The sequence below is a fragment of the Tupaia chinensis genome, unplaced genomic scaffold, assembly GCF_000334495.1.
Source record: "Tupaia chinensis unplaced genomic scaffold, TupChi_1.0 Scaffold000318_1, whole genome shotgun sequence".
Lineage (NCBI taxonomy): Eukaryota > Metazoa > Chordata > Mammalia > Scandentia > Tupaiidae > Tupaia > Tupaia belangeri.
The window spans coordinates 5,557,939-5,568,492 of NW_006159811.1; the positions used below are offsets into that span (position 1 = coordinate 5,557,939).

The window sequence follows — 10,554 nt, forward strand, 5'->3', positions numbered from 1 at the left end:
CCGCGCCCATTAGTGAAAAAAAAAAAAAAAAAACCTCTAAAAAAAATATATCAATTCAATAAGATAGTGTGATGATAATATACCTAGTAAATGCTACATTCCATTAACTTGGCCTTAGACTATGAGCTAAATTTAATGAACCAGTATTATAAGCGGCTAGGTTTTCAAATTATGTTAGATTACCAATATTAATGCCAAAGAGAAAAATATCAAATCCACATGGTTCTCTCATCTAACACAAACCTGAATTATGCTGACCAACTATGTATTCTACATATTTATTTACAACTTTTTTTTCTAACCGAACAAAGTTGAAAAGGAAGTTACTGATACACTGTAATAACAAAAAGAATTCCCTTACTTCGAATAAGCCTTGGAAATCTTTTTTTCAGTTTCTTCCTTAATGGATTGAGCTCAGGCATTATTTCTGGAACAGCTACATAAAAGTCTGCATGAACTTCATCATCCAAAATCTGAAAATAAGTAGAAAAAAAAAGACAACCTTAGATTATATGAAAAGCTTTATTCTTCTGAAAAGAAATAAAATATAACGTAGTAATTTCTCTTATAATTCAGAAAGCAAACATAAGTACAATGTTTTTCTTCAATCATAAGGATCATATGTACACATTTACCAGTTATGAAAACCATCAGAAGCAAAATATTTTCTTTTAAAAACAGCTACATCCATTTTGGGGGGAATAAATGTTGTGTACATTCGAGGTTTACTACATGAAGTTATGAGATACATACTTATAATAATAGTGATAATAAAATGGACACTACAGTGAAGTAGGTCGACATAATTACCATCTCACATAGTTACATTTTTGAGACAAGAACATCTAAAAATCTAACAAAAACTCCTAATACAATTTTATTATCTTTAGTTCTCGTGTTGTACATTAGATCTCTATATCTATTCATCCTATATATCTGCTATTTTGTAACTTTTCTTTCCTTTTAGGTTTTGCCATAAGGCAAGTGCACTCACCGGAAAGAGACAGAGAGAGGTAAAGTGAGAAATCATCCCCCCAGGGGATGACCGTTCTACAATTTCTGCTCCTCCGTTCTCCTCTTGGATTTTCGGCACACACTCATGCACACACACACCCAAGCCATGGGTTCGGGACGTGAGCTGTGGTTGGCCATGTGGAAGTCCAGTGCCTTTAGTACCACACTACCTGCTAGCCTCGCTATTTCTTATCTTTTTACTTATCTCTCCCTTTTTCCTTTTCCACTACTCTCACTCCCACCTGTTACCACATTCATCTTTTTTAAAAAGGGATTTCACGGGGCCAGCAGATGGCATGGCAGTTAAGGGTGCTGGACTCCCACATGCCCAACTGCAGTTCGAATCCTGGACCTGATGGCTTGCTTTTTCACTCTCTCTCTCTCTCTTACATTGTCCCTTTCCAGTCAAATTAAAATAAATAAATAAAAATAAAGGATTTCATTATTTTAATTCTTCCACAGGGTTACATTAGGTTTAAGTGTTATCAGACTAAACATAGCATTGATAAGTACATGGCTCATAAATTTCCACAAAGTTGAATTCATATGTCCATTAAAACTGAAACTAGCTGAAATTTTTGCAATAGATCACATGTAAAATAGCTGCCAAACTCACAAACAACCACTAGCTTCCTTAATCTAGATCATCAAAAGAACTGAATCTATAATTATTTTCACACAGAACTGAAACTAAAATTGTCTTTGCCACCAACAACTAAAAACAGGGGGAAGGGGACCAAGACAATTCATTTATAAATTATTATCTACACCTCATTTCTATTCTCAGAGCAAAGTGATTAATATTCAAATTTTAAAAGACATTTTTTACTAATTCAGGCAAGTACCCAAATAATTATTACATTACTATAAGTCACTACACTAAAAAAATAAAAAAACATTTTTTTAGGTGGTAATATAATAAAGTCACCTTTCAGAATGCTTCCTGGAAAACAAGTATTTCACCAATGATTCTTTTTGCATGAAATCTTCCTGCAATATGCCACTCAAGGCCTTCGTTTGGGGTTTCATGGTCAACCGTAAAAATTTAAGATCTGGAAAAACTACTTACTGATTCTGGAATTTTATTCTCCTGCCATTATCCTTTCTTACATTAAATGAACACTTCTCATGTGCCAAGTATTCTGCTAAAGACTTTACATATTGGGTCGTCAGAAAAGTCACGACGCATACTTGCATAGAAAAATACATCGTGACTTTTTCGATGACCCAACAGTATAGTTCACCCAGTTCCCATCCCTTCCTTTTCCTTCCTCTTCTCCTCCTCTCTTTTCCTACAGTGACTAAAACAGTTCCACAAGACACTCTTGTACCTGCAGGAAGAAAATAAATGACAGCACACAAGTTTAGTAAGAATAGTTCTCTGACTCCAGAATCCATGTTCTACTGTCAAATTCATAAGCATTGGGGCCAGCAGGTGGCGTGGTGGTTAAGGTGCCAAATTCCCACATGGCCAACTACAGTTCAAGTCTCAGACCCAGCAGTTTGAAACTCATGCCAGGAGCATGTCCAAAATCCCAAGAAGAGAGTGGAGGAAAAGGGATTGTGGCATGGCCATACCCCTTGGGGGTGATTTCTCGCTTTCTGTCTCTCTCTCTCTGTGTCTCTCCAGCGAGCACACACGCCCTGTAACAAAAATCTTTCCAAAGAAAAACTTAAGCATTTGTGGTATGTTTGTTTTCTAATTAGGAAATAATGTTTTAATTTTTTTTAAATTAAATAATGCAGCAGAAAAACTGAGTACCTCTGATTGTGGCCTAGAACCAGTATTTTCTTTTATTAGTGTCAGAAGTTTGCACGTGTGTGTATTAGAGATAGAGCACCCCCAATGGATGGGGCCTGGACATGCCACAATCCTTTTTCCTCCTTCTCCCAATCCCTTCAGATTCGGGGCATGCATGTACGTGCATGGCATGTTTTTTAAGCTGCTGGGGCTGGGTACTGAACCTCTATCAGCCATGTGGGATCCAGCTCTCTCTGCATAGTGCTCAACCGCTGCCCTATGGGGTCAGCCCCAGGATAAATATTAAAGCATAATTTCTTCCCATTTTTCACTAGTTCTGTTAACAAAAATCATTCTGGTGACCCTTTTTGAAAATCCAGGATCCCAGTTCAACTGTAGTGGCGCAAGTCGTAAGGTATCACTGGAACCACAAAGAAAGGCCCAAGGTTCAAATCTCAGTCCACCTGAGCACATCTCAGTATGTCACAGGTTTATCTGTGGTGCTGGCTGGCTGGAAGGCTAGGGAAGAACCACAACACTTGGCAAGACCCTGTCAGAGATCCCTGTGTTTGTGCAAGCCCATCACCCTCTTTCTCATTCATGAAAGGAATCTCTTAAAAACCTCAAACATCCAGAATCATCAGCAATTGGAGAGTGCTCTGGGGTAAAAACAAAGTACAAGTACCTAGTTATATATCCCAAAGCACACGCTCAGTCAAAACTTTCCTAAATGAAAATCTAGATATAGGACAATGGATAAATTTTCAAGTCACTTTTTTCCTGTCTCTGAGCTCTCTAAAAATTCTATCATCTAAATGATTACATTCAGAAGAGCTTTTAGAGAACAGTAAGGGAAATCTTTTGTATTTTCAGAAATAACTCCATGCCTCTTCTCCTCATTTCTTAAAAAAAATAAAATAAAAACTGTTCTTGTGTTCAAACAGGCTCTACAATCTCTAGAAAAGGGAGGATATATAATCCTTTGTTGCTCCCATGTTCCGCCCATACTGCTCTGAACTTACTGGAAACAGGGTGTAGTTGAAGTAAAATTTAGGAGGAACCAAATGTACCCTATTTTATAGAGTTCAGATACTATGTTATCTACTAAGTGGATCATACTTTCACTCTGAGAAAGCAAAACAAATATTTGATCTTTAAAACATGAGTAGAGGGAACCAGCAGTTGGCGTAATGGCTATGTCGCTGGACTTCCACGTAGTCGACCACGGTTCGCGTCCCGGATCCGGTGGCTTAAAACTCACGTCGGGTGCATGTGCGTACGTGCCCAAGATCCCGAGAGGAGAATGGAGGAGAAGGGATTGCGGCACCCCAGGGGGTGATTTCTCACCTTCTGTCTCTATGTCTCTCTCTGTCTGTCTGGCGAGTGCATGCGTCCTATAGCAAAAAAAATCTCTACAAAAGAAAAGAAAAAAAACATGAGTAGAAATATTCATGTCCGCTGCCTTTTGGATTTCACTCTATTATTTTTTTAGAGAGATTTTTGCTATAGGGAGTGTGCACTCGCTGGAGACAGAGACAGAAAGCAAGAAATTATCCCCCAGTAGGAATGGCCATACCGCAATCCCTTTTCCTCCATTCTCCTCTCAGGATCTTGGGCACACATGCACAGCATCAGTTTTAAGTGACTATGTCTGAGACTTGAACCACAGTCAACTACTTGGGAGTCCAGCAACATAACCATTGGGACATCTGCTGATCTCTGGATTTCACTTTAAATCTCACATTAAAACCAGAGTCATATTGCCCTTTCCAGAGTACCCTTAAAACTCATTGACAAAAAGAGAACAAACAAAAAAAAAAAAAAAGAAAAAACTCATCCATATAAATTAAGTATAATCAATATCAGACTGTATGGATAGTTTTTCTTACCTTGATTTTGAGACTGAAAAAGTGGGGAACATTCTCCATTTTATAAATCCCTACAAACCATTTATCAAAAGATATGGGACCAGTGGTTACGTTCCACATGTAATAAAAATCAGTAAGTGGCAAAGATAACAGAACAATCTTTATAACGCTTGAACATGAAAACAACACTGTACCTTCTGAATCAGATTAGTTCCTCCTGCAAATGCAGCTCCATTTTCTTCCGCTATTTCAATTTCTGATGCATTCTACCAAAATACAACAGCAGTTTGAACATCCATCCTTAATTTAAAACAAATGCAGTTTGTTTTCAAGTATTTTGTAAAAAATGTCACAACTAAAAGTAAAAATTGTTTTTTCATTGAAAATGCATCACTTTTCAACTAGATGTATCAGAAATATTATACTGAAAGTAAGTTTAGTTTGTAAATAATCAAGGTGCTTCTTGACTAGCATATAGGGAAATACATCAAAATGGCAAACTAAGGGACCAGCAGTTAGCATAATGGCTATGTCGATGGACTCCCACGTAGTCGACTGCGGTTTGCGTCCCGGACCCGGTGGCTTAAAACTCACGCCGGGCACGTGTGCATGCATGCCCAAGATCCCGAGAGGAGACTGGAGGAGAAGGGACTGCTTCATGGCCAACCCCCCTGGGGGGTGATTTCTCGCTTTCTATCTCTCTGTCTCTCTCTGTCTGGTGAGCGCACACGCCCTATAGCAAAAACCTCTCCAAAAAAAAAAAAAAAAGAAAAAGAAAAATGGCAAACTAAGAACCTATCAAATGATCTGACCTGTCTCCAGTGCTATCACTATATCATCATCCTGGGCCTGATGGTTTGATTTTCTCATATTTCCCTCTCTCTCTGGTAATAATAATAACAATTAATAAAATTAAATAAATAATTTTTTTTAAACTATTTGATGGATTTTTTTTCTGAAACTACCAAATGATTAAATAATACAGAAATGCAATACAATAAGTTTCCTTTAAGAAGTCATAATCAACCATGTTTTCTGCACATGAACTTTACAGCTGACTGCCTTCTACAGTCCATAGAATTTCAGATCTTTCAGTTTATTCAAAGTTCCTATGGAGTGTTTAAGTGATGGATATGTCTGGGACATTTCAACCAGTCTTCGAGGGCTCCATCTGCCAGGCCATCTGGATTTTGCATCCACGGGGGGATGGTCACGCCGCAATCCCTTCTCCTCCATTCTCCTCTCGGGATCTTGGGCACGCACGCACAGGCGCCCGGCGTGAGTTTTAAGTCACCGGGTCCGGGACACGAACCGCGGTCGACTACGTGGGAGTCCAGCGACATAGCCATTACGCTAACTGCTGGTTCCCAATAAATAATTATTTTTAAAAAAACATATTTAAATATATTTAATTTTGCTAACTTAAATAAAGACATTTTATCAAACCAACATACTTTTTTTTCCTTCTTAATTTTGCCAGAGGGTGTAGACACTCGCCAGAAAGAGAGAGAGAGAGAGAAAATGAAAAAATCACTCCTTATTACCACCACCACCGGGAATGGTCACACCATAATCTCTTTTCTTCCATCTCTCCCTCCTTTTGAGATTCTGGGCATGAACACACAAACCGCTGAATCAGAACTTGAACCACCAGGGTCAGCCATGTAGAATCCAACCACCTTAACCACCAAGTAATGGGCTGGCCCAGGAATTTTTTTTTTTTTTTTTTAATTTAAGAGATTGGAGAAACAAAACTTAGCTAGGTATCTAAAACATTTTTTAACATATTAGTTATTTTCTTTATATTCCATTTATACCATCTAGTTTTACTGTGAAAATGCTTCACTCCCTTTGTTACTACACTTCTGTGACTTTCCAGCAGCTACAGTCTCCACTTTCCTGGGAGGAAAGAGGTTCCTCTTAAAAAATAAGCCAGAAGAAAACTTTAAGATGTCTCATGTTTGAACTTTAGATGGAGAAGAATCAAAATGCTTAACAAATGAATAATCACATTATAAATAAATGTCTATACTACAAAAAATTGACAAAGAGCTATGCTATTACATTTGTTATACATTTGACTGATTTTTCCAGACTCATTTCAAAAGTTGTGGATTCTCTACAGTCCTAAGTGGTCCTATTTACTTTAAAATCTGTTTGTTTGAGAAGAGAAGTCTGGAGTTAGAAGCAAGAGTTACTAGTCTAAGTTCCACACTTCAATTTTCTCACTAGAGTATATACGGATGATGGACTGGCAGTGATGGGATTCATGTCCCAGTTTAGCTCTTTCTTAACTGACATAACCTCAAATAACTCATGGAAGCGCTTAGAGCTCCAACTGGAGGAAATAAGACCAGGTGAGCTCTAGGATTTTCTCTAACTCTAATCAATGGCTAATGTGATTTCTAAAATAAATGAAGAGTTGACAAAAGTTACTCACCCCTGTAAACACTGCAACTTTTTTAATTTCCGAAGTGAATGGGTATGGAAGACTAAGAACACTGGCAAATGGTTCCACTTTTTTCTAAATAAACAAAGAGAAAATAAATATTAAAAAGTTCATATTTTCTATAGCTCTTATATTCTAAAAAAACAGAACTAACATGTTTTGGTTTTGGTGTTTAAATTCTACTATATATCCTCCCATTAATCCAGAATATTCAATGATTACCATTTAAAGCATAAGAGAAAGTAATGACATATTTTTTTCTGTTTTTCTATGCAAAAATGCATCAGGACTTTCCCAACTACATATATATATATATATATGTGTGTGTGTAACTATATATATGTGTGTGTACTATATAATGTGTGTGACTACATGTACACACATATTTAAATATATGTATTACATACAATATATACACACATATATATGTTATATATGTGTACATATAGACACATATGTATACATGTGTGTATGTGTGTGTGTATATATACACACACACATACACGAATATATGTGACCTTTTTTTTGAGAGGCTTTTTGCTATAGGGTGTGTGTGCTTGCCAGAAAGACAGAGAAAGACAGAGAGATAGAAAGCAAGAAATCACCCCCCCAGGGGGATGACCACGCTGCAATCCCTTCTCCTCCATTCTCCTCTCGGGATCTTGGGCAGGCATATACACGCGCCCGGCATGAGTTTAAGCCACCAGGTCCAGATTCGAACCAGTCAGCCACATGGGAGTCCAGCACCCTTAACTACCATTCCACCTGTTGGCTCCTAATTTTTTTTCTTAATATTTTTTTTAAACAGAAATATTCCAACACCATCAAGTAGGATGTGAATTCAGATGAACATACTGAACGATATCCTGCTGACCTGCTCAGTAGATCACCCCTAACTGCTATCCTTGGCTCTAAACAATCAGTAACATAAAACCTGTATCTAAGACAAAATGAGAGTCTGAGAGGTTCTTCTGAGTGCAATTATTTTGCAACAACGTGGACTACCAACAATTTCAAATGTATTTGGGAAGTCCATTGGCAAAGCCAAAAAATGAAAAATTGATAAATAAATATATATCTGAGATATTCTAATTCAAGGAGAGGTTCTATAGGGCCTCCAAACTAATCTGTTACAGTCATTTGAGCAAGGCACAGTTCTCACACAGAGACTTCACATGGAAACAAGTTCTAACTAGGTTCTCGCTAGTTTTGGTATAGCCTTTAACTTTTGAATGAAAGAGAATCAGTGTTGTTCTCCTAATAAAATCGATCGAGAGACTATATTTTTAGAAAAACTTAAAGTAGGGGTACCCTCCTGGAGATTTTTTTCAGACAAGAAGGCACAAATTGTTAAGTATGTTTTATATCAGCCATGTTTTATTGGCTGGTAGTCCTTTGCTATTAACATGTCACAACTGGTTTCAATAAATTTTCCAACAGTAAGCAATCACAATAATAGCATCCCCTGGGGAGTATTGGCTTGTTATGAGACACTCTATGAAGAATAATGACAACAACAACAAAATGCTTTAGGAAGACAACAGTATCTTTTCAATTTCATTAGTTTACAGCTGGCTTCCATATATGAAATGAAGCTTGTGGTCTTTAATTTTTTTTTTTTTTTTTTTGGTTTTGAGAGATTTTTGCTATAGGGCACATACACTCACCAGAGAGACAGAAAGTGAGAAATCATCACCCTTTCCTCCTGTTCACCAGAGAGACAGAAAGTGAGAATTCATCACCCTTTCCTTCTGTGGATGGACACACTTCAATCCCTTCTCCTCCAATCTCTCTTGGGACCTTGGGCAGGCACACATGCATGCACACACATGACCCTGGCGTAAGTTTAAAGTCACCAGGTCCAGGATTCAAACCATGGTTGACTACACGGGAGTACAGGGACGTAACCATTACACCATCCACAGGTCCCAAAGCTTGTGGTCTTATAAGATGCTGCTATGAATTACATTAATAATTAACTAATAAAGTGACCATCTTGGAAACTACAAGACTTTTAAAATAAAAAAACTACCGGAAACACTAGGGTATAAAATAAAGGCAGCAACATGCCTCATATAAACTGTTTCTAATAAATGATAACTAAGAAATGAGACAGTCGGGGTTCAAATCTTTTTTTTTTTTTTAAGTTTTTTTACAGGGTGCTTGCACTTGCCAGAGACAAAATAAAAAAGCGATAAATCACCCCCCAGGGGAGTTGGTCACACTGTAATCCTTCCTCCATTCTCCTCTCAAGATTTCAGCAATGTACACACATGCCCGGCATGAATTTTAAATCACCTGGTCCAAGACTCAAACTGGGGTCAACCATATGGGAGTCCAGCGACATAACCATTACGCCATCTGCTGGTCCCTCAAATCTTACCTCCGCATCCCTATTCCATAACCTTGCACAAGTTACTTCACTTTGCTTTGTATCTGCTTCCTCTTCTGAGATTATTATAGGAGTAACTGAGAAATGCATGCAAAACATCTAGAACTGTGGCTAGCACACAGGAAGTTTTCAGTAAATGTTAACTGTTACTATTAAGCACTTATAAAGTCTTTTCCATGATTATCACATTTAATCCTTGCTACAACCACATGAGCTAATAAACATTGTTCTCCCTTTTAAAAAAGATGAAGAAACTGAGATTTGAAAAGGTTAACCAATATCCTCAATGTCAAAGAGCAAAGAGCCCAAAACCAAAACTAGTGATGGCAGGCTTCTGGTCCGTTCTATAATCTGCCTCCAGAACCCATGCTCTTAAGCTGGACACTGTACTTCCTCCTTGTGGGTGCTCTATTATTATTGCTGTTGAGTTTGTTAAACTGTACTAAAAAAAAGTCCATATTCTAGTTTGACCCACAAAAAGATACCCTCAGAATAAAAATTAAAATACCATTTCTAAAAAAAATTAGATCTCTTAAATGAAAAATTTAACAAAACTTAGGCTGGAATAAACCTCAATACTAACCTTGTGTTTTTCTTACTTTTAGAGTTTTATAAACAAAAGTCTGCCCTAGAACTTCAATATATAAATAGGTAAGCAGGGAAGCTCAAGGTGAAGGAAGAATAAGGAGTTTAGAAGGCCACCCATGCAAACTTAGTCTCAACCAAGGAATCCAAAGGACATGTCTGAAGACCTTGAGACCTCATTTACAAAGAAGGGCATGACACCTAGAGAGATTAAGTCACTTTCAAAAGCTACAGTAATACCTCAATTGATTTCAACTCTTGTTGAAATTTATACAGGGACAAAATAAGAGGTTTACAGTATCAACTCCCCAGAGAGTTTTCTTTCTTTTTATTTTTTTTTTTTAGAGGCTTTTTGCTATAGGGCACATGCTCTTGTCAGAAAGACAGAGACAAACAGAGAGACAGAAAGAGAGAAATCACCCCCCCAGGGGAGATGGCCACACCACAATCCCTTCTCCTCCATTCTCCTCTCGGGATCTTGGGCACACACGCACATGTGCCCAGT

The 10,554-nt window shown here is 37.7% G+C and overlaps 1 protein-coding gene across 5 annotated transcripts in view; it reads right to left on the reverse strand.

Moving 5' to 3' along the window:
* Positions 1-10,554, reverse strand: part of MRPL1 (mitochondrial ribosomal protein L1) — a 124,413-nt gene that overhangs the window by 55,732 nt on the left and 58,127 nt on the right. For all 5 annotated transcript variants that reach the window (XM_006151467.3, XM_006151466.3, XM_027773068.1 and 2 more), the window contains 3 exons: positions 7,064-7,147; positions 4,818-4,889; positions 362-473 (listed from right to left, as the gene is read on the reverse strand). In XM_006151467.3, coding sequence (XP_006151529.1) covers positions 362-473; positions 4,818-4,889; positions 7,064-7,147 — 268 coding nt within the window. The remainder of the gene's footprint in view (positions 1-361; positions 474-4,817; positions 4,890-7,063; positions 7,148-10,554) is intronic.